General features: G+C 37.7%; 6 protein-coding genes across 12 annotated transcripts in view; 2 read left to right on the plus strand and 4 right to left on the minus strand.

Annotated features, from left to right (window-relative positions):
* Positions 38-2504, minus strand: LOC104790045 (pentatricopeptide repeat-containing protein At2g02750-like). Its single transcript, XM_010515743.2, has one exon. The coding sequence runs from the start codon at positions 2362-2364 to the stop codon at positions 526-528; it is 1839 nt and encodes a 612-aa protein (XP_010514045.1). The 5' UTR covers positions 2365-2504; the 3' UTR covers positions 38-525.
* LOC104790047 (ubiquitin-conjugating enzyme E2 2) lies at positions 2582-4188 on the plus strand. Its single transcript, XM_010515747.2, has 6 exons — positions 2582-2825; positions 3107-3243; positions 3346-3371; positions 3464-3553; positions 3637-3725; positions 3841-4188. Exons 2-6 carry the CDS (start codon positions 3119-3121, stop codon positions 3967-3969), a joined length of 459 nt encoding a protein of 152 aa, XP_010514049.1. The 5' UTR covers positions 2582-2825; positions 3107-3118; the 3' UTR covers positions 3970-4188.
* LOC104790046 (4'-phosphopantetheinyl transferase HetI-like) lies at positions 4240-7001 on the minus strand. Of its 3 annotated transcripts, XR_768611.2 has the most exons (10): positions 6777-7001; positions 6343-6518; positions 6013-6080; positions 5824-5925; positions 5578-5733; positions 5384-5488; positions 5062-5158; positions 4964-4977; positions 4636-4710; positions 4240-4529 (listed from the first exon to the last, which is right to left on the minus strand). XR_768611.2 is itself a non-coding variant. In XM_010515746.2 (9 exons), exons 1-9 carry the CDS (start codon positions 6860-6862, stop codon positions 4699-4701), a joined length of 816 nt encoding a protein of 271 aa, XP_010514048.1. In that variant the 5' UTR covers positions 6863-7001; the 3' UTR covers positions 4240-4698. The 3 variants fall into 3 exon arrangements, 2 of the variants coding, with proteins under 2 accessions (XP_010514048.1, XP_010514046.1); XM_010515746.2 differs by having other exon boundaries at positions 4240-4710; XM_010515744.2 differs by having other exon boundaries at positions 4240-4710; positions 4898-4977; positions 6777-6999.
* Positions 8490-11963, minus strand: LOC104790048 (probable LRR receptor-like serine/threonine-protein kinase At2g02780). Its single transcript, XM_010515748.2, has 7 exons — positions 10470-11963; positions 10259-10380; positions 9938-10184; positions 9665-9858; positions 9535-9572; positions 9340-9454; positions 8490-9254 (listed from the first exon to the last, which is right to left on the minus strand). The coding sequence occupies exons 1-7, from the start codon at positions 11731-11733 to the stop codon at positions 9003-9005; spliced, it is 2232 nt and encodes a 743-aa protein (XP_010514050.1). The 5' UTR covers positions 11734-11963; the 3' UTR covers positions 8490-9002.
* On the plus strand, positions 16430-20055 carry LOC104790051 (protein IQ-DOMAIN 31-like). Of its 4 annotated transcripts, none has more exons than XM_019246600.1 (8): positions 16430-16591; positions 17269-17407; positions 17497-17766; positions 17851-17999; positions 18255-18294; positions 18384-18464; positions 18535-19676; positions 19771-20055. In XM_019246600.1, the coding sequence occupies exons 2-8, from the start codon at positions 17315-17317 to the stop codon at positions 19787-19789; spliced, it is 1794 nt and encodes a 597-aa protein (XP_019102145.1). In that variant the 5' UTR covers positions 16430-16591; positions 17269-17314; the 3' UTR covers positions 19790-20055. The 4 variants fall into 4 exon arrangements, with proteins under 4 accessions (XP_019102145.1, XP_019102142.1, XP_019102143.1 ...); XM_019246597.1 differs by having other exon boundaries at positions 16432-16591; positions 17851-18001; positions 18257-18294; positions 18535-19669; positions 19771-20045; XM_019246598.1 differs by lacking the exon at positions 16430-16591 and adding an exon at positions 16644-16768 and having other exon boundaries at positions 18535-19669; positions 19771-20045.
* Positions 20348-22292, minus strand: part of LOC104790052 (protein kinase 2B, chloroplastic) — a 3462-nt gene continuing 1517 nt past the window's right edge. The window contains exons 2-6 of one of the 2 annotated variants that reach the window (XM_010515750.2): positions 21952-22289; positions 21706-21841; positions 21456-21592; positions 21229-21352; positions 20348-20983 (exon numbers count right to left, since the gene is read on the minus strand). In XM_010515750.2, the coding sequence (XP_010514052.1) occupies positions 20505-20983; positions 21229-21352; positions 21456-21592; positions 21706-21841; positions 21952-22289 (1214 nt within the window). In that variant the 3' untranslated portion in view covers positions 20348-20504. The remainder of the gene's footprint in view (positions 20984-21228; positions 21353-21455; positions 21593-21705; positions 21842-21951; positions 22290-22292) is intronic. The other variant, XM_019246601.1, reaches the window with a different exon arrangement.

The following is a 22292-nucleotide window of genomic DNA, read 5'->3' on the forward strand; positions in this document are numbered from 1 at the left end:
GTAGCGTTTGGACCAAACGGGATGTGTTGTTGTGTAGGAAGTAACTCATATTTTGTGTTAGATAATTTGTATTCATTGAAGAGCAACCGATTACAATTTTGCTAATATAAGAATCACGTTACTCTTACTCTTGTGTAGTCTTTACATATTATATTTGATCACAAAGGGTCTAATACTCTGATCTCTTAGGGAGCATTGACATGCTCTCGATTTGGGAGTTCCTAAACCAGGTAATTCATCCGATCCAGGATTGCATTCGCAGTGTAGAAGAAACTAAGGGACCTAAACAAACAAAGATAAAAGAGATCATTGTGCGGATTATCGCATTCAGACATTAAACAGAGTGTGATACCCCGCACAATGAGCTGTTTCACTTTGTTTCTTTAGGTCCTTAAGTGTCTTCCACACTGCCTATGTAAACCTGAATCAGTGTATCACCTGCTTTACGAGCCCCGAATCAAGAGCATGTCAATACTTCCCAAAGAAATCCCTGCCTTTGCTCACGTTTGACCACTCAGCAAATACTTAAACAGACAAACTAAGACCTGGAAGTTTCACCAGTTGCTTCTGATCTATTAACTGCCTAACACTTTCCACATCTTGCCATCTTTCTAGTGCAGCATATATGCTGGACAAGATCACAAATGGAGCTGAATTCTCTGGCTCTAACTCTGCTAGTTTCATTGCCGCTTCCTCTCCAAGAATTGGATCCAGGTGTTGCCTACATGAACCGAGCAAAGAAGAGTAAACCGACGATGATGGTTCTGACATTTGATCGATGACCTCTTTGGCTTCTCTTAATCTCCCAAACCGACCCAAAAGATCAACCATACAACCAATGTGCTCTGTACTAGGTTCATATCCATATTCTTCCTGCATCAACGTAAATACTTGAGATCCCTTCTCGACATTGCCACAGTGACTACAAGCTGATAGAACAGCAGTAAAGGTTGCCATACTCGGTTCTACTTTCTCCTTTCGTAATAGGTCAAAGATTTCAATTGCAGAGTCACACTCTCCATGTTTACCATAGCCAGATATCATAGCGTTCCAGAACACGGGATCCTTGGGTTTCGGTTCAAACCGATCAAAAATCCGGCGTGCCCACAAAGAGAACCCACATTTCATGTACATGTCGATGAGAGACGTCGAAACATATATATCCCTTTCAGCTGCAGCTTTAATGACATGCCCGTGGATCTCTTTGCCGTTCTTAAAAGCCCAGATATCTGAACAAGCAGATAAAAGGCTAGTGAGACATTTCAAACTAGGAACCATAACTACTGATAGCATTCTCTCAAAGAACTTGAAAGCTTGGACTGCTTTCCCTAGTTGTGAAAAGCCACTGATCAGTGAATTCCACGTCGCTGAATCAGGCTTTATCCCCTCGGAATCCATCTGTTCAAACAGCACAACTGCTGTCTCATGCTGTCCATTAATCATCATTCCAGAGATAACAGAGTTCCAAGATATCAAGTTCCTTGTATCTTTCAGCTCGGTGAAAACACTGTATGCTGATTTCCAACATCGACATTTCGAATACATATCAATGAGAGCTGTACCGATCATTGCATCAAACTGAAACTCTTTTTTCATGACAAGACCATGTATTTGTCTACCATACTGAAGATTCAAAAGACTAGCGCAAGCAGTTATTGCATTAATGAAAGTAACAGGATTTGGTTCTTCACTTGAAAACTTCCTCATGAGATTGAAGACACTAGGGACCAAATGCATAACTCCATTCTCAATCAATCCTGAGATAAAAGCATTGTAGGTCACAACACTCTTATGAAGCACTTTTTCAAACATCTTAGCAGCCAAAATCCACTCTCCACATCTCGAATACATTGAAACAAGAGAGGTTCCAACGTAAACATCCATCTCAAACCCTGATTTCATCGCCAAACAATGCAATTGCATCCCTCCTTCCATATCCCCACAGCTACCCAAAACACTCGCCACAGTAACCGAATTTGTCCCAGACCCAGAAACCCTAGCATCCCCAAACATCCTTAACGCATCTCTACAAAACCCATTCTCCAAAAGCCCAGAAACCGCCGCATTAACACTCGCAACACCCTTCTCAGGCATTTCGTCGAGCACTTTGAGAGCATCCGTCACCTGCTTCACCTTCATATACATACTCACCAAAGCCGTCGCCGAGAAAACATCAACGAAAAATCCAGTTTTGATTACATGGGCATGCAGAACCCGACCTTGTACAACGTCACCGAGCTTCGCACATGATTTGAGCAGAGGCGGGAACGTGAACTTATTAGGAGAGTGAGACAAAACCGCATCCAGCGAAGATCCACCACATGTGACGAGATTCGAGACTCGGTGTCTCGTGAGGTTTATCATCTAGAATAAAGCAAATTCGAAACCAAAAGACACATCAAAGCTCTGAATTCAAAAGATTCAAAACAATGAACTTTTTCCCCAAGTGAAATGAAATAAAAAAAATCACTCTTTTTTTGTTGGTTAAAACCGGTTTAATTTCGGTTAAGCGCTACACTCTCGCATGGCCTCTGAACAAAAAATATCTGAAGTATCTCTGACTGTACACAGCTTTGATTAGATCGAAGCTTCTAGAAGATCACATCACACCACTGCGTGCGTTATACGAAGTTCCACATCATTTCTCCTTTCTCTCTATCATCGTCGCTCGGTGAATTATTCGAGGATCTTCGAGCTTCTTTGATCGGAGACTTTTTCTTTTTCTCTCGTCGTCGTTGTTTGAATTATCCGGCCAATTCTTCGCCGCAAGGAGAGATGCTAGCTTGACGACGAACCTCCACCGATCTTTCCCTTTTTGTATAATAGTAAGATCTCTTTTTTTATCACGATGCTTCGTTGTTAGATCCGTAGATTCAGATTGTATTATGATTCTTTGGATGTTTTTTTGTGTGAGATTGATCCGATGTTAAAAGATTCCTATAGGTTGTGGTTTTGTAAAGTATTTTGCTTTTTCCGATTTTGCAATTGATGTGCTTCTCTAAGAGTCACCAATATGTGGGAATGTGCAACCACAATATAGAAGAACATAATTGAGATTTTGATTTGAAGTTGAGTTTTTGAAATTTGGTAATGGTTTTAATGATAGGGTAAGAGAAGGATGTCGACTCCAGCGAGGAAGAGATTGATGAGGGATTTCAAGAGGTTGCAGCAAGACCCACCTGCTGGTATTAGTGGTGCTCCTCAAGACAACAATATCATGCTTTGGAATGCTGTTATATTCGGGTAATGGAACAAAACCAAGTAAAAAGATTGATACTTGACAGGTTTCGGAGACATTCTATTTCTGCACTGTACTTATTGAACATTTTGTTTGTGGATTTGCAGGCCGGATGATACCCCTTGGGATGGAGGTAAAGTTTTGTTATTGTAACTAACCACTTACCTTGAGATTTTGGAAATCTTATATATCTGGTCTTATGTCTCATTTCGATGATCTTGTCAGGTACTTTCAAACTCTCACTGCAGTTTTCGGAAGATTATCCAAATAAACCACCGACAGTTCGGTTTGTTTCACGGATGTTTCATCCTAACAGTAAGTTAGAGATTACCACATCATCTTTTCTTGTTCTGAGTGCATGTGATTGATGAAACTCGCACTTGGTCAATGTTGTGCAGTTTATGCTGATGGTAGTATATGCTTGGACATTCTCCAAAACCAATGGAGTCCAATATACGATGTTGCTGCTATCCTAACCTCCATTCAGGTATATATATACAGAAATGTTATGTCGAAATGCTTCTCATGTCTTGTTTCTCAAATTAGGATCTAATTTGATTACATTAGTGGCTGAACAGTCGTCCTTTTTTTTTTTATCGCAGTCATTGCTATGTGATCCTAATCCGAATTCTCCTGCAAACTCGGAAGCTGCGCGAATGTTCAGTGAAAGCAAGCGTGAGTACAACAGAAGAGTTCGTGAGGTTGTTGAACAAAGCTGGACTGCCGACTAGTAATTATATTGTTGTAGCATTTGTCTTCAAATAACACTAAACCTCCTCTCTTGTATTTGATTCGACCATCACACTTCTCTGAGAGTTCTCTCTCCCTCCCACTCGCTTTTATGTCTTTGTGTGTTTTTCAAACTCTGTGATTTGTTGCTTTTGTTGTTTCGTTGTATTTTCGCAACCACACTCATCTTCATAATTGTAATATGTATTTCAGTTCGATCATTGTTGCTGCTCTTTTCTTTTGCTTTTATATATGATAATACAGATTACTAATTCAGCTAATAGAAGATGTCATATACACTTGTTACTGTTTCTACACTTTTTTTGTCTCTCTTTATGAACATTTTATTCATATATTGCATTCATGGAGGATTCATGATTCCCACCGCTTGTCTCCATCCTTGCTGCACTTGAATTGTATACAGCAGATTCCAAGACAGTCGATAGCAAATTCCGCTGTTGTCCTCAACGAGACAACGACTAAGCATATGAATATGATTCTTTAACAGATGGAGCTGCTAAGCTACTCAATAGTGTGGTTCATCTCGTAAACCCTTCTCCAGCTTCAATAAATAGCATCAAGGTTTCAAATTTGTAAGGTTCTGACTGAAACAGAACAGACCTAAAGCTTTAAACTTCATCTATGAAGAGCCTGCAGTCACTACTTGCCTGTGATGGTCTGAAGTAGTATCACTCCCATACTGGTAAACATCTTCTTTCGCTCCATCTCCACTACTCCCAAGTCTGCAACCAATTCGATAACAAGTTTATATTCAACCTTATGATGGGTTCTGCTCGTGCAAAAGTTACTGGTGATTTTCCAAGATGCTCAGATAATAAGATTGATATTTTGCTTGCATGGAATGTACTACAGAGGGATTTCTTGGAAAACAAAATGCTATAGAAATCTGAAGGTTGAAGGCTGCACTACCTAAAGAAATTTGCTTTCAGAAATAAGTTCATCTTCTACAAATGGGATGGTTTTTCGAACAATTACCCTCATAGGAGCTCCTGCAAGAAGGAAAAATATGTGATTAAGAAAGCACTAAATAAATGGATTGTTCAATATCAAGAGCTATGTCAACTGAATCTCACTAGCTTGATCATCTTCAATACAGACTGCAGCATAATGAGAATCAGCCAACTCCAATAGGCCAAACTTCCAATCTCTGTTGCATTTCTTCGTCTCCTCCTATGAATTGACAGACAGTTCAGACGTCTAGAGAAAAAAATCAAGCGTCCTATAATTCTAAAGCTACTGTCTATTTATACACTATGCAGCAAAAACTTTTTTTCGACAGCAATGAAAAAGATACTGCAAAGGGAAATTTCAGAAAGTTTACAACGCAACAACTAATCACATTTGATAAACACCCTATTCGATTCCAGAATGTGTGATTAAAAGTCTAAATGAAACCTTGCAAAGATTGTAGCCTCCATTTGTTCCAGCCTTAAACTGGATTGTGAAGGTATTAAAAGGTGCAGCAGAGAAACCTTTTCCTAATGCTTTCACATATGCTTCCTGGAAACAGAACCATCACAACAGTTCTAACCTTTCGAGAAGAAACAATTTTCAGGCTCTCAAGTATATATGTTGTCAGTATAAACTACCTTAAGAGTCCATAATTTAATAAATTCCTTTCGCTGAACTTCGGGGTCTGGTATAGTTGACAAAAACGTCACTTCATCAGTAGAGTAAAATCTCTCTGCTAATGTCAAGACATCATGTTTTATCTTTCTATCCTTGTCTTCAAGATCGATACCAACCTACAGTCGTAATAAACTGCAACTGCTCAAATCTTTTAAAAAGAAAGCATTGACAAAAATGTATGTATTTGCCTGAATTAGAAGACTTACAGGAACATGTAGAGTCACCCCACAGGCAACTAATGAATCTGTGTGGGAGATATTGAAATGCAATGGTGGGTCACTACAGTTCTTATAATTCTGCCAATCTACCTATCAAAAAATAAACAAAAAAAATGGAAATTTCGCCTTAAGCCGAGACTATGAGTCTAGTATAATAAGACCAAACAACTGTTTCACCTCAGGCTTCCCATACATATTCTTCTTGAACATCAAGGTCCGAGGATCGACCCCATTGTTTGTTTGATCTAGAAATATGAAAGTTACAGTTAATGCTCAGCAAACCCGTAATCAGGTAATCAGGTAATGCAACATTATTGAATAAAATCATTTGAAGACAAGTTTCCCAAGTTTTCTTTCTAATATGAAAGGTAGTCTAAGCAACGAGAATCGTCCAGTGCCTATAGTTAAGGAGACTAAGGATCTTAATCTTCAGAAACAAAGCCTAATAGGAAAGTCCAGTGCCTAATGATTGATACTAGCTGTAAAGTAGAAGAAAACATAACATACATCTTGCAATGGTGGTCCGAACCAAAGTGCGGGCAAGCAAAGCATTCTTCTGAAGCTTATCGCCTCGCATCTGAAGAACTTTATCATTCTCAGGTGGTGACAGAAGTTGAGAGTATTGTTTTAGAAGAGATGTACTCTTCACTTCATCTGGTATAACATACCATAGATGAGTCTCCCTACATGTAAAGAATAAGAACACAATCAATATAAAACTGACAAAGGTAAGCTTCAACACTATATACCAAAATCATATCAGCCCATTTGGATCAATCCATAAAAACATCAGAGAACCCTAAAAAGTTAAGCTTTTTATTGCATTCCAGCTCAAAGTCAAGCTTTTTATTGCAATCCAGCTCAAAGTCAAGCTTTTTATTGCATTCCAGCTCTGAAACTTATGAATACTCTTTAACATACGCAATGAACTAACTACTCACATCCGAGATGGAAGTTGCAGGGGAACCAGTTTAGGCAATTCGATTGAGAAGCTTCGCTGCATTTGCGACATGATACTGGTTCTCATCAGCTATATAAGTAGGTACCAGAACTGAGCTCCAATTTAACCCCGAACCATTGATCGGAAGTTGCTCCGGTAAGGAAATAACGGCGGCGGCAACGATTTGCAGCAGACGGAGGAGAAGAATCATATTATTGTAACCTGGTTTGGTTGTACGTATAAGTCTATTATTCCCTTATTAGTTTTGCGTAATTTGGGCCAGCCAGGCCCATATAAGATAATAGAACTATGTACGTATCAGAGGAAAATTGCGAGGCTGAGCTCTTTGTGCTGCTATAAATGTGGTTTCTTCGAGTATGCACGCAAGGTGTTCGACAAAAACCCTCAATCACGTACGCTTTGATATCGTCTATCTGATTCTAGTAGAAGTCAATGTTATTGTAGCAAAAAAGCTTAGTCCGCCATGATAGGTAGCTATGGGGTACATGGAATGGGTGAGACGGGGCTTAATATTTTCAATGATATGATAAAAAAGCGGCGTAAGACCCCCTGGGATGTTGTTGTTTGTGATGGTTTTATTTACGTGAAGCCATTAAACGCCTACTGATAAAGGTTCAGAGTTGTTTGGTGCGATGAAGAGAGAGAGTCTAAGCTGGAGTCTGTTCCTGAACACTACTCTTGCCTAGTTTATCTACTTGGAAGAGCTGATCGACTGGATTGAAGCCATGGGGAATCAATGCCACTTGAACAAGATGAGGCTGATCGAGTAATGATGAGAGAGAGAGAGAGGATTCAGGATATAGTTTTGTGGAACAGAAGATAAGAGTTCACTTGTTTATAGCTAGCGACAGAAGTCATGAGGAAACAGAGGAAAATTTATAGAATGCTGGCTGAGTGAAAGACTTTTGTAATGGAGATTGTGGGAATTAACATGGAGTGTGATAGAGGGCAGAAAGGTTTTGAGAAGTAGATGTGAGCATAGTAAGAGGTTAGCAGTAGCTTTTGGGATCAGTATTCCAGGCACAGAGGTTCTTGTCTGATAAAGAACCTGAGGTTGTCGATCAAAGATGGACTGCAGACTAGCAATCATATTATTGTGGTAGCATTTGTCTTCAGAAAACATTAAGCCTCCTCTCTTGTGTTCCACCCACTCTCTATGTCTTTGTGTGTTTTTCAAACTCTGTGATCTGTTGCTTTTTATGTTTCTATGTATTTTTGTGACCACATTCATCTTCCTCTTTAGTATATATATATTTCAGTTCGATCATTCCGCAGATGTATTGCTGTTTATTTGATACAACAGATTGGGTACTAAGTAAGCTAATAGAAGACATTACAGGTAATCTATGAAACTACATATTGACTCTTCACTGTTTCTACAGTTTTTTTACTGTTTTTTTAAACATTTTCTTGAGGATTTTGTCATTCATATATTGCCTTCATGGATGATTCATGATTCCCGCTGCTTGGTCTCCATCCTTGCTGCACTTGAATTGTATACTGCAGATTCCATACAACATCTTCTATCGAAGGCCGCTTTGTCTGATCTTCACAAAGACAGTTGATAGCAAACTCTACTGTCGTCCTCAACGACTCATAAGCATATGATCCTTTAACAGATGGATCTGCTAAGCTGCTCAGTACTGATGGTTCATCTCTCAAACCATTCTCCAGCTGCAAGAAATNCTTTTGTAATGGAGATTGTGGGAATTAACATGGAGTGTGATAGAGGGCAGAAAGGTTTTGAGAAGTAGATGTGAGCATAGTAAGAGGTTAGCAGTAGCTTTTGGGATCAGTATTCCAGGCACAGAGGTTCTTGTCTGATAAAGAACCTGAGGTTGTCGATCAAAGATGGACTGCAGACTAGCAATCATATTATTGTGGTAGCATTTGTCTTCAGAAAACATTAAGCCTCCTCTCTTGTGTTCCACCCACTCTCTATGTCTTTGTGTGTTTTTCAAACTCTGTGATCTGTTGCTTTTTATGTTTCTATGTATTTTTGTGACCACATTCATCTTCCTCTTTAGTATATATATATTTCAGTTCGATCATTCCGCAGATGTATTGCTGTTTATTTGATACAACAGATTGGGTACTAAGTAAGCTAATAGAAGATATTACAGGTAATCTATGAAACTACATATTGACTCTTCACTGTTTCTACAGTTTTTTTACTGTTTTTTTAAACATTTTCTTGAGGATTTTGTCATTCATATATTGCCTTCATGGATGATTCATGATTCCCGCTGCTTGGTCTCCATCCTTGCTGCACTTGAATTGTATACTGCAGATTCCATACAACATCTTCTATCGAAGGCCGCTTTGTCTGATCTTCACAAAGACAGTTGATAGCAAACTCTACTGTCGTCCTCAACGACTCATAAGCATATGATCCTTTAACAGATGGATCTGCTAAGCTGCTCAGTACTGATGGTTCATCTCTCAAACCATTCTCCAGCTGCAAGAAATAACATTGAGGTCAAATTCATAGACCATGTTGGATTAACTAAGATGAAAAAGGTTCTGACTGAAACAGAACAGACCTGAAGCTTCAAACTTCCCATCTCTGAAGATCCTGAAACTACTACTTTGCCTGTGATTATCTGTAGTAGTATCACTCCAAACTGGTACACATCTTCTTTCTCTCTATCTTCGTTACTGCACACAATTCACTAACAAGTTTCAGAATATTTATGGGAGAGAACACATTTTATTTATATCTTTAGAGATACAACAACCTCCGAGGATTTTTGGCTTGAGGACTCTCTTCTCCAACCTATAAATGCCATGAAATTTTCTTAGATTGGTCAATTAAAAGACGAAGAAAGATATTTAGGAATTTAATTGAATTAGTCAAAGAATTAATACCTTGGTTGGTAAAGGAATAGTATAGCCACTGATTTTTACAGTAAGTGTTTCATCAAGCATGATATTCTCTATCTTCAAATTGTTCCCAAAGATCCCTGGTGCTACTCCCATGTGCAAGAACTGTATCCCTCGAGCCACTCCTATGGCTATCGCCATTCTCTGAGGCCATTTCAGTACTTCTTTCTTCCTACAGTCTGATTACAAAAATTCCCATAATGAATAACCATTTGAATCTATTCTGAATATATTTTCTGTTTCTTTTCAGGTTATTACTTGTGAGAAAGTCCCTCAATGATCCACTAGAGATGTATTCTTGGACGATAAAGATGGTGTGTCCAGAGTGTTGATTGTGGTCTTGGTTACTAGCGATGCAGTGTCCAAGAACGCTAACCAAATGCATATGCCTTAGCTTTGATAAAACTTCCATCTGTTGAGCTAAGCTTTGTGGCAAACTCTTCTGCTTCAGCTTGATACATTGCACTGTCACTGGTATGCCTTCTCTTAGACAACCTGTGTAAAGCTGTTCGGATACTATATATATATTAATTAATCAGGTTCATCGCCAGAGTCTCAAGTCATGTTTTTCTTTTTTACCTGTTCTGCGAACAGGCTTGCTGCATCAAAGTCGTTAGTTGCTTCTTCCAATTCCTCCAAGGAGAAAACACGGTACGGCGGCAGACCAATCACCGCAGATCTCATTGTATGCGGTACACGTTCTACACTCAGAAAGAAACTGTTAATGGTTTTTCCTAGAGAAAAACTCACTTTCAAGATTTTAAAGTAAATAATAATAGTCATCGCTTACTTGAATCTGGTAATGACTTAGAGCTGGTGGTTGTGGTGCTGCAAACTGAGACTTTATCAGAGGCATGTCTCTCGTTGTTGTTGTTGGTTACTTCAGAATGATTTTCTTCTGATCTTGATTTTCTTTTTTTCAGGGCAATCAAAATCAACAGAACCAAAATTGCTGCAAGGATGACCGCACTGATGATTATCAAAATCACTAGCCCGAGTTTGATTCTTGTAGAATCTTTCTCTTTAACCTTAGGGATAGGTTTCACAGCAATTGCTTTGCTTGCTTGGTTTTGACAGAAAGAAAGCGGACGCTGATACTTGGCATTAGGAGTGCCAGTCAAAGACAAGCAATTGAATGAGAAAAGCACTGTCTGATTCCTGAAAGTCTTTGAAGAGTAGCAAGAAGGAAGCTTTCCGGTTAAGAGATTGTGAGAAACATCAAAAGTTCTAATCTTTGAGGATCTGCAGGAGGAATCTGGAAGTGACCCGCTTAACATATTCTGATCCAAACTGAGAAATTGAAGAGAAGGAAGCGAAAACAGAAACTCTGGAATCGACCCGGTGAATTGGTTGGAAGAAAGGTCTAAACTTTGTAGCTTATTCATCTTCTTGATCTGTTCTGGAATCTTGGATCTAAAGGAGTTGTTCTTCAATGAAACAGAGATGAGCTTACTTGGGAGGGAAGGAACTGTAGGACCGAGTTTATTACCTCCCAATTCCAGCTCTTGAAGATTCGACAACCCTCTGAGATCATCAGAGACAAACCCCCAGAACATATTGTCAGTTAAAACAAGGCTTCTCAGTTTCTTCAAAGACGCAATCTCTGCCGGGATCTTCCCGGAGATGAAATTGGAGCTGAGATTCAAAGACTCGAGAGAAGGTGATAACTTGGTGATGATTTTAGGAGAGAGAGAACCAGAAATCCCGAGAGAGGTAAGAGACAAAGTGTTTAAGCTTGAGAGCTGTGTAAGAAGAGTGAAGAGTTTATGAAAACTTCCAGAGAGCTTACTGGTTCTATTCCCGGTGATACTTAACTCTGTTACGTGACCTTTGAAGCAGACGATTCTGAAGGAATGAGAAGGACGAATGCGGCAGAAGTTGGTCGTATCGGTCCATGATTGAAGAATCTGTGGATACTGTAGTTGCTTCTGGATTTCAAGAAGAGTTTTTGATTCACTACTTGAAGCTAGCTGAGACTCGGATAGTACATGGGTTTGAAGAAGAAGAAGGAAGAAAGTGAATGAAAATACATGGATTTGAGGACACTTCTGCATTTTCTTGGGAAAACTTACAGTGAATTAAAGATGTATTTTTGGATTTAGAGATTGGAATTTTTCATTTTTTTCAGTGGAACAGAGACAGATCTATTGGAAAATTGAATGAAAACTTTTGGATCAAGTGATGGAGGGTAAAATGTATAAATTTTCTTGAAGATTTACGTGTGAAACTTAAAAGAATGAGTGAAGAAAAAAAGCCGATTAAGGTGGAGGCAATTAATGCCATCTTTCATTTCATAAACTTTTATAATACTTTTTTGGTTTGGTTGTTTGTTCATTACTGCACATTGCACAACCTAAGTTTGACAGACTGTTTTTTTAATGAATCCAAGAAGATGAAACTTTTGTATTATTGTAACAATAACAACTTCTATTCCACATGATATTTTTGATCTAAATATTTGTTTCTAATTTAACTCAACTTGTCTAATTATGAACTCAGAAGACTTAGCAAAATGTCAAAAAAAAAAGTTGATAGTTGATAGTTGATACTAAAGACTTTCGCATGTTATCATTTGGAACCTTAATCAAATGTTTGTTTTTGTATTTTTGTTCATGTGATAAGTAATAATAACTCAAATGGTTCATCAGTTCACAGCTAATAAGACTTATCAACAGTTCAACACTCTAATGATTTTTCTTTCTTTGTTCATTTTCGTACATAGATTGATTAAACTCGTGCTTTTGTTTTGTTAATATAAAACATCTGCATTTGGATTATAACATCTATAGTTAATTTGATCGAGATGTTTTTGTAACTTGTCGGTGAGAATGAGATTAAGATATGTGTGTCGTGTTGTGTCCTTGAGAAAACGAAGCCATTACGTTTTGTGTCTTATTTTTTAAAAGTGTGTTAGAGATTCTACCAAATGTCGAGCTGTTTCTTTGTGTTCTGATGAACTGTTCATTTACTTTCTCCTTATTTGGGTACAATTTCTACTTTAATTAATGATAGTGTGAAAAAAAAAATTATGAATTATATACATACGATGAAGCAACATATTCTTCCATATTTCATTGACAAAAAAAAAATAGTCTTTCTTTCAAAGAAGAGTTCGTCCTAGCCGTCACAAACTTTCAGCTCTCCGTTTTTTCCTCTCCGGTGGCCGGCGCTCCTCACCGCTACCGTAAGAGGGTACCTTAAACTCTCTTCTGTTGTTATTGTTTAGTTTCTCGCTTCCTTTAACTCTTGGATTTCGGTGGAGATTGGCTTTACTTTGGACGAAACGGTAGATTTTCACGGTAGGGCTTGCGAGTTTCGTCGGCGGCCAGTTTCTCCTGAGAGAGTTGTTTCTTGGGTCTCCTAGATCTATTAATTAGAAGATTCGTCAGAGTTTTGAGTTTCGTGGTGACTCCCAAAATTTGCTCACGAATTTGTGATCGTGGTCTCGTTTGTTTCTTTAGCTTGGTAAGTTGACCTTCTGGTATCTTCTTCGCCGTTGTCTAGAGCTATTTGGAACCGTTTTAGTTTGTTTCAAGTTCTTGGTTAGTCGTTTCAGTATCATTTTGGCCTTGGTCTAGGGAATCTTTTGGTTTTGCTTCGATGTGGGTTTGTGAAGACGGTTGGAAGTGTCCATTTGCAGAGGAGATGCTAGCAATTCTGGATCTGGTAGATCCACGGTTTGGCTCGAAGAATAAGGTATTTTCTTTGCTAGGTCCTTCCCATGTTTCTTTCGTTCATGTGTTGTTCGAATTGAAGCCATCAATGTTGTGTGGCTGTGTTTGCGTTACCCACCCAGCCTTTACCTCCCTATCACTCTGGTTTATCTCTACCTTTGATTCCCAGAAGGCTCATTCTCTTTCTAAGCTTAGGCTCCGTTTGATTGAAGAAAGGCTAGTCTTCTTTGTCTGCAGTTGGTTCTTCTCATTGTTGTGGCTTGTTGTGGTTGATAACCTTCTCGAACTTTCCTCTTGTTTGGTTTCTTTGAGAGGTTAGACTTCGCTCCTTGTCTTGCTTTGCAGATCTGTTTAGATTTGATTGTGTTTTGAAGGCTTCTATCTGGACGATATGGAACGTTGTAGCCGTCGTCGTCGTATCCGGGAACGTTTGAGTCTTGTTTGCCGGGTTATGAGGTTCTTGGTCCTTGTTTCGAGAGATTGGCTCTCATCTTGATAGGAGGAAGTGGTTGTTATTGTTGGATTGGCCGTGGGCATCCTTGGTAAAACTCTTCTACAAATGCTTCAGAAGAAGAAACTTTGCGTTTTGAGACTAGTTTATTTCTTAGACGTTCAGCCTAGTTTGTCTTTGTTTTTAGTTTATGGGTTCGTCCTCTTTCCAAAGTTAGATTTGTTTGTTGTGTTGTATGTGTCTTAGTTGGTTTCACTTTTGTTTCCGGGGATATTTTTTCGTCCATCGGCATTTGTTTCCTTCATTTAAGCATTAAACTCTGGAGAAATCTTGTCTTTCACCGGCTAAAGTTTGTATTTCACAATGTATTCCACCTATTCTATCAATAATATCAGTTGACAAAAAAAAAAATATATTTAATAATATCAGTTGACGATGAAGTGCTTCATTGAAGCACATGCAATGGCCTTGGAATAATCGCCACTCTAAAAGTATCATTTAATAATTTTCCACAACAGCCGTTTGTTTGGTTTATTTATAAAATTTTTTTTGACATTTTAGTTTTATTATGGGCTTTTACGCTTTTCATACATCTAACTTTTAGCCTGTCTATATTGTAATATTTAGGCCCAAATATTGTTGTTGCAAGTAATACAAAAAACAAAAATTGCTTAGTATAGAGGACATATCTTTATGTATACTATGTTTATTCCTTGCAAATGTTAATCTGTGCAGGAACTAAGTTGATTTTTTTGGTTGCAAGATTTGGTAATCTTCATCCTGTTTGTAAAATTCTGATCAATTTCTTTGAAAAAGTGATGATTTTTTCAAAGACTCCATAACTATTTGGTCTGTTAATTAGGTTTGTTAATTAAACAAACTATTTTCTTGCAAACCATAAAAAAGCAATAAATTTAAACAAACTATTTTCTTGGAAATCATAAAGGACAAAATAAATTAGAGACTCCATAAATATACTATAATCCTATTTCAGAAAAAGATATTTTCTTACAAGTATACTTAGGATTCTTATATATATTTTAGAGATTTCATAAATATTTAGGGGAAGATATTGGTTTAGGATTTAGAAAGAATTTTAATGACTTTATGTTCTTGCTGATTGCTAGAATCTTAGAAAATTGAAAGTTAAAAATGAAGGATTCTAAGAGATTGTTTAGGAAGTTTTTTAAAATCTTGTAAAATCTTTCTATTTGATGAAAGAGTTTTCATAACTTTTGTTATGAAGGAAATGATATAAAATTCTAAACCAATAACATAAAATTTGAATTCATTAACAATCCAAGATTCTTTTGTTTTACTTGAATAATAACATAAAACTTTTAATGACTTTATAAAACTCTTAATCCAATAACACTAAATTTATCAAGATTTTAGATAACTTTTTACAAATCCACAACCAATAACACCGAATTTTTAAAGAGTTTTTAAAAGTGATGATTGAATAACAACATATTTTACCTAACTTTTAAAGTCATTAAAATTCTTTCTAAATCCTAAACCAATACCTCCCCCTTAGTTTGTGAATTAGGATATCCAAGAAAAGAGAATTAAGTACCCTTAGATGAAGATACTAAGATGTCCACCTAGAAGTCTGATGGAGTACAAATACTCCATATACTCAAGGAAAGATTCATCCTCTTGGTATTAGCAAACGATACCAAAATTAAAATATTTTTGACGAACATTGATTTAATTTTTTTTTCTAGCTTTCTATTAGAGTTTTAGAACCATATTCATGAGATTTTTATAGATAATTAATATGTGAACTTGTTATAGTCAAATTTTATTTAGATATTTAGGATATTATATTATTTTTTGAACTACTTTTGCTTAAGCCAAACTTTGGATTAGTGTAGCCGAATGATATAAAATTTTCGGATCCTAAAACTTTGATTAGACGTTTCGGATCCTAAAACGTTGATTAGACATCATAACAAAAATTTATGTTAAGAATTTGATCAGTAATTTTTCTAGTTCTTTTTCTTTAAGATTTTATAATACATATATCCGTAGACAATCATAAGAGATTTAAATCATGTTTTAAGGTTAAGCTGCTTTAAGATCAACGGTTGTCGGAAATTGTACAAAAATTATGAAAATATTTTATGATAGTAATAAGTCATTACTTAGATGGTTACAAAGTAGTACTATTAGTTTATAGCTAAACCATATGACTCTTAACATTCTAATAATTTAATTCGAATTAGGGAGGTGGGTGATAAAACTATGACTTTTATACTATTTACTGGATAATGCCATAGTTAACTATTCTACATAATATTTCGATGTAATAATTCATTACCAAAACAATGAAATGATTCTCTCTTTTTTCTTTTTAATGTCAGTAGAAGGAGCATGATAGACACACGTAATTGACAAACATTTAATGCCTTTCAAAATTATAATTAGCGGATTAACCACTTCGATAATGACCATTAATTCTCGATTAGAAAAACCATTAATCCAACTTAAATATATATATTCAGTAAAGTCCAAATACAGTACTAAATTCGGCTCATACCACAAATAGGCCCACTAATAAACCCATTATCAAAAAAATCACTAAAACACAGTCGTTTCATACCTTTATTGTGCCCATCTCTCTTCTTTTGTTTCTCTCTCCCTCACATTACAAACGGTGAGAGTGTAATTTCTTACTGTAACCACTTTTTGGTTTTTTAGGTCACTGCTCCGACGAAGAGCCTCTAAGAAAAAAAAACACACATTTTGAAGAACGTAACAGTAGCCGTAACGATTCGGCACATTGTAAACTTCTATCTCAGATTTGACATTTTAAATTCCTTTTTCTAAATTACACATTTTAGGAAAGAAACCCTCACAAAAAAAAAAAAAAAGTTTCCGCTTTTGATTTCTTCTACTCATCAGATCTGACTACTCAAATCTTACTCCATCTTCTTCCACTCTTTGATTTTGGCTTACAAAGTATCTCTCTTTTCGATTTTGTATCTCTATTTTGTTCGGAAAAAAACGGTCTTTGAGTTTTTTTTTTTTTCTGGGGTTTGTTCATATGAAAATTAGTTTTTTTTTGGGTGTTTTTCCCGCTAAATCTACATGGGTTTTGGTTTGTAATTGCCAAAATCTCTGCTTTTAGTCACTTTTGTTGATGGGTCTATGTGTTCCTTTGGCTTTCTTTACTTTTTTTTTTTTTCGTTTCTCTCTTTTGATTTATGCTTTAATCACTGTACAGTTGATTTATGTGTTCGTCTTGTTTCGAACTGTTAGGGTTGTTAATATCTCTCTCTATCTCACTCTCTGATTGATGTCTTGTGTTTGTTTCTAGGGTTTCTGTTTTGAGATTTTTGATTATTTGTTATATGTAAGATTGATGGTTCTATAGCTTTGCTACTATTATTTCATAGACTTTGTTTGTTTTGACATGGCGTGTGGGCTTATACAAACAAATTGTGTTTTTGTATATGCAGGTTTCTGTTTTTGTAGGAAGTTTTCTAATTGTTGCCATTAGAAAAGATGGGAAAGACTCCAAGTCCTGGTAAATGGATCAAGTCTCTTCTTGGGAAGAAGTCATCCAAATCGAGTTTGGAGAAAGGAGGTGAAAAATTGGTAAGCATTTAGTGAAAGTTTTTTTTTTTTTTTTCCGGTGGGAACATTAAATGGTGAGTAATTATCAACATGGTTCATATTTTTGGAAGAGATCTGCGAAGAAAGAAGAGGTTGTAGTGAGGGTGAAGGATAATAATGTCTCAAAGTTACCTACCGAACCCCCTGTAATTTCATCAGAAGAAGTTGCAGATACTCAAACTGTAGTAGTTCTTGATGTTGTAATCCCTGAGAAGCAGCCAAGTGGAGACATTGAAGGCAATGAGGCATCGAATGTGAATCTTGAGTCAGGGAATGACTCTGAAGAAGTGAAGCTTGAAGAAGCTGCGACAAAGGTTCAAGCTGCTGTTAGAGCTCATCAGGTGAATTCTTACTCTTCATTCTATGTGTACTGATTTTTCGGGTCTTGTTTTGCTGATACTTTGTTGTTTTCTTAACTCGTGAAGGCCCGTGAAGAGTTTGAGAACCTCAAAGGTATCATAAGGGTGCAAGCAGTTATCCGTGGTCACTTAGTTAGAAGGCAAGCTGTTGCTACTTACTCGTGCATTTGGGGAATTGTGAAGTTGCAAGCGCTTGTTCGCGGGAAGAAAGCTAGATCTNCTGTCAGAGCTCATCAGGTGAATTCTTACTCTTCATTCTATGTGTACTGATTTTTCGGGTCTTGTTTTGCTGATACTTTGTTGTTTTCTTAACTCGTGAAGGCCCGTGAAGAGTTTGAGAACCTCAAAGGTATCATAAGGGTGCAAGCAGTTATCCGTGGTCACTTAGTTAGAAGGCAAGCTGTTGCTACTTACTCGTGCATTTGGGGAATTGTGAAGTTGCAAGCGCTTGTTCGCGGGAAGAAAGCTAGATCTTCAGAAACTGGAGCTGAACTTCAGAAAACAAATACGGTATTCAATGTCTGTTAGTTTATACGTTCCTCTTTGATAACTGTTACTTGATTTTGCTTTCAAAACTGTAATATCCTTTTGTCTATTAGGAAACCGAGAATTCTGAAACTTTGCAAGGAACCACATACAGTTGGATGGAGACTCCCACAAAGCTCTCCATGATTGATAAGGTAACATCAACATGTTGCTATGTGATTCTGTGACAGGCTCATAATTATTTGTTTCCGTGACGTTTTTCAGATTTTGGTTTCATCACCAACGACATTGCCTCTGAAGATCCAGTATAATCCTGAGGATCCTAACTCAGCCAAGGTGTGGCTTGAACGCTGGACACATTTGCAGGTTTGGGCTCCTGGTCCACTGGTGGTTAAAAATCTGATACCAAAATCTCAGACAAAGAAGCGAAGTTTTCAAGCAGTTGAAACGGAAAAGGGAAAACTTAAGAGAGGTGTGAGGAAACCATCCGGTGCTCTAGTTACTGGAAATAGCTCCAATAACCGTTCTACAGCTGAAAACGAAAAGCCTAAGCGAACTGTGAGGAAGGCTTCCACACTTGGTAAAGAACTTACGAGAATCGAGAATGATAAGTCTAAGCAGAGTTCAAGAAAAAGTACTAGCGCCATAAAGGAAGGGTCTTCAGTGGAGGTTAAAGATGAGAAGCCTAGAATTAGTCTAAAAAAGGCTTCTCATTCGAACGGGATAGAGAAAGCTACCCGCAAATCTGCTGAGAAGAAGAAAGAGGTCGCAGATTCAGTGCAGAAAGAATTGTCTGTTTATAAGGTTTCAGCTTCTGTAGTTGGTGCTCCCGGAGATGAAAAGATAAATAATCTTGTCCCTGAAACAGTATCGAAAGAGTCTGATCTCGATAAAGAAGACAAATCACCGGTTCTGGATAACCCGGAGCAAGAAGAACTCAAGACTGCTGAGAGAGATGATAAAGCTGAAGGGGAAATCCAAGAGCCAGACGTGCAGATAAGCTCTGAGAATGGAAATGTTGCTTCTGAGAACGGGAATGTTGCTTCTGAGAACGGAAATGTTGCTTCTGAGAACATAAAGCCAAGCGATAGACGAGCTTCGTTGCCTGCAAAGATTGAGAATCATCATCATGACGATGGGCTTACACAGAGTGGGCGAAAAATTCCAAGCTATATGGCTCCAACTGCATCTGCAAAGGCAAGAATAAGAGGACAAGGTTCTCCGAGAATTGCTCAAGAGAAGCCTGAGAAAAACGGGACAACACGGCGCCACTCTCTTCCTCCCGCAGCCAATGGTAAGCTGAATACAATGTCTCCACGAGCTCACAGACTCCTCATAGCCTCAGCTAAAGGATCAATGAACAGTGACAGATCGTTTTCGTCTTCCAAGGACATCGGTGGTAAGAGGTTTAAAGCTATAATTATACACAAGCCTCTTCAAAATTTCAACCTTTACTAATATCTACATCCTTTTAACACATTTCGTTCATGTTTGTTTCAGACAAGTCGACGAAAGCTGAGTGGAAACGGTGAAAGCTCTGAAACCTTTTGAGACAAAAGAGAAATCAATCCACAGAGGCATCCTCATCATCTTACATTGTTGAACAGAGCTCTGAAACCTTTTTAATCACTTTAACTGTTTCTTTATTATGATTGTGTGTTTTGGTTTCGTTTTGGTTTTGGTTTGGTGTGTTTTGACATGTTGTCTTCAGTTTACTTTCAGATGCTTTGTCTTCACAAACAAAATAGGGTTTGAGTAAATAGTTTCTTTAAGAATCTTCTCTAATCATTCGCAGTTGTTGGATTTGCGTTTCATATTTAACTCAGAAGTCAGAACAAACCAAATTTTTATAAAATTGAGCCAAGAATGAAACTTTCGTCCGTTTTAAATAAACCACGTTTTACACACAGAGCAGCATTAAGACACAAGATATTCCTCATGGCTGACTATACCTCCTCGGAGCAATAGACCCCTCGATGGACAAATCATCTGGTAAAACTTAGTGAACCTTTTTGAGAACATCTGTTAGGTTTAGCTCAAGCAAGACTGATCTGGAATTGTATAAAGATAACAATCAAGTTTTGTGAAGTCTCCCCATTGACTAAAATATTCAAACCACAATCTATAAACTGAGCCAAGAATGAAACTTTCGTCCGTTACACGTAACACATTTTACACAGAGGCCAGAGCAGCATACAACAGACAAAGAAAAAAGTAAACTATTACAGGGAATCCTATCTTACACGAGGAGAGTGATTGTGAGGAGGCAAAGGAGAAGCACCAGGAGTTATGTGTAAGAGAGGCCGATCATAACTATGCCTCCTTGGAGATTTTTGTACAACAGATCCATTACTACCTCTCGGAGAATCAAGCTGAGCTTGTCTGGTTCCAACTCCGGTTCCAGGTTTCGTTGATTCAAGCTGATCTAATTTAGCCAAAACTTCTGACATTTTCGGTCTGAGCTTTGCGTCGGGGTTCAAGCATTGCAATGCAAGACTAGCAGCTGTGTATGCTCCTTTTTGAGGATACTGACCGCCTAATCTCGTATCCATTATTCTAAAGAGCTTTCGCTTATCGCCAAGATACGGTGTTGCCCAGTCAACTAGACTCTGTTCCATTCCCACTTTTGATTTGTCCACCGCTCTTCGTCCTGAGAGTAATTCCAGTAGTACCACACCGAAACTGTATACGTCGCTCTTAGCTGTTAATCGACCTGTAGATAAAATTCAGATTTGAGCTTAAGAGTTTTTGGATGTGAAGTGTATTAGTTGCAAAGGGGAAAGCAATTTAATAAAGAGCAAAAAAGTTTTCAGGCAAAAAGCTAACTATTTAGGTAAAGAAGTAAAGCTTTTAAAGCAAAGGGCTAAAGCTTTAGTAGCAAAGGCTAGTGCTTTTTGAAGTAAAGGCTAATGGTTTTTTAAGAGAATAGCTTTTGAAGTTAAGGCCAAAGTTTCTCACCTGTGGCTACATATTCAGGGGCGGCATACCCGTGAGTACCCATAACTTGTGTGGACACATGAGTCTTGTCACCGGTAGGACCTGCTTTAGCTAAACCGAAGTCTGAAAGTTTAGAGTTGAACTCCTGCGGTAAAGATCGATTACAGGAGTTGGTTAGAAATGAAGTAAAATCCCAAGAATAAGGTGTTGAAGAGAGGCTACTAATCAGGTTTCTCGGGGATTATTACAGCGTCGAGTAGAATGTTAGCAGCTTTAAAGTCTCTGTATATCACTTGTGATTTTGCGTCATGAAGAAAAGTAAGCCCCTTGGCTGCTCCTATTGCAACTTTCATCCTTATTGCCCACGTAAGTGGCTGAGCGCCACCTGCAAGATAAAAAAAAAGCATTTGACAAGGATTACAAAACCAAGTATAAAGAAGGTACAGATGTGTTGATTCTGAAAAGGATTTGCTTTGGTAACCACAGGTTTTAACATACGTCTAAAAAGATGATTCTCCAAGCTTCCTTTTGGCATGAACTCATATACTAGTAACCTGTTTTCACCCTCTACACAATACCCAACTAGTTTGACAAGATTTGGGTGACTAAGCTGACCAAGATAGTTCACTTCAGTCTGAAACCAAACAAAATCCAAAAAGATATGTCACCTAACAATATTAACACCAATCACATGACCAAAAGTCCAAAACCAAATAAGAGAAGGAAGGGAAACAAACGACGTACCAACCACTCCTTATGACCTTGAAAGCCTTCAGTTTTAAGCTTCTTAACAGCAACAACGATCCCAGAACCAGGTTTTGAAGCGGTTAAAGTTGTTCCATCAATCCATCCTTTAAACACATAACCAAAACCTCCTTCACCTAAAAGACTATCAGGTCGAAAATTCCTAGTCGCGTTCTTGAGTTCGTTAAAGGTGAAAGCTTTAAGATTTGGTGATGACAAAATCTCTCCTTCAGTTCTTGGCGTAGGCAAAGACTCAACACTGCTGTAAGAATTTATGCTTAAGCTTGAAGGAACTGTGGAACGACTTGTCTTGCTAGAAACTCTTGAGCTCGACGAAACTA

Source organism: Camelina sativa, chromosome 6, assembly GCF_000633955.1.
Source record: "Camelina sativa cultivar DH55 chromosome 6, Cs, whole genome shotgun sequence".
NCBI lineage: Eukaryota > Viridiplantae > Streptophyta > Magnoliopsida > Brassicales > Brassicaceae > Camelina > Camelina sativa.

Excerpts from the sequence above, each read along its gene's own strand:
- LOC104790045 (XM_010515743.2), bottom strand. The coding sequence starts at position 2,364 with ATGATAAACCTCACGAGACACCGAGTCTCGAATCTCGTCACATGTGGT.
- LOC104790047 (XM_010515747.2), top strand. The coding sequence starts at position 3,119 with ATGTCGACTCCAGCGAGGAAGAGATTGATGAGGGATTTCAAGAGGTTG. Across the intron at positions 3,372-3,463 it reads TGATACCCCTTGGGATGGAG|GTACTTTCAAACTCTCACTG; the intron begins GTAAAGTTTTGT and ends TGATCTTGTCAG. Across the intron at positions 3,726-3,840 it reads CTATCCTAACCTCCATTCAG|TCATTGCTATGTGATCCTAA; the intron begins GTATATATATAC and ends TTTTTATCGCAG.
- LOC104790046 (XM_010515744.2), bottom strand. The coding sequence starts at position 6,862 with ATGAGAACCAGTATCATGTCGCAAATGCAGCGAAGCTTCTCAATCGAA. Across the intron at positions 6,519-6,776 it reads CTGCAACTTCCATCTCGGAT|GGAGACTCATCTATGGTATG; the intron begins GTGAGTAGTTAG and ends CTTTACATGTAG. Across the intron at positions 6,081-6,342 it reads TCGGACCACCATTGCAAGAT|ATCAAACAAACAATGGGGTC; the intron begins GTATGTTATGTT and ends TCATATTTCTAG.
- LOC104790048 (XM_010515748.2), bottom strand. The coding sequence starts at position 11,733 with ATGCAGAAGTGTCCTCAAATCCATGTATTTTCATTCACTTTCTTCCTT. Across the intron at positions 10,185-10,258 it reads CAAGCCTGTTCGCAGAACAG|CTTTACACAGGTTGTCTAAG; the intron begins GTAAAAAAGAAA and ends GTATCCGAACAG. Across the intron at positions 9,455-9,534 it reads CAAGCCAAAAATCCTCGGAG|TAACGAAGATAGAGAGAAAG; the intron begins GTTGTTGTATCT and ends AATTGTGTGCAG.
- LOC104790051 (XM_019246597.1), top strand. The coding sequence starts at position 17,315 with ATGGGAAAGACTCCAAGTCCTGGTAAATGGATCAAGTCTCTTCTTGGG. Across the intron at positions 17,408-17,496 it reads AGAAAGGAGGTGAAAAATTG|AGATCTGCGAAGAAAGAAGA; the intron begins GTAAGCATTTAG and ends TATTTTTGGAAG. Across the intron at positions 18,295-18,383 it reads AACTTCAGAAAACAAATACG|GAAACCGAGAATTCTGAAAC; the intron begins GTATTCAATGTC and ends TTTGTCTATTAG.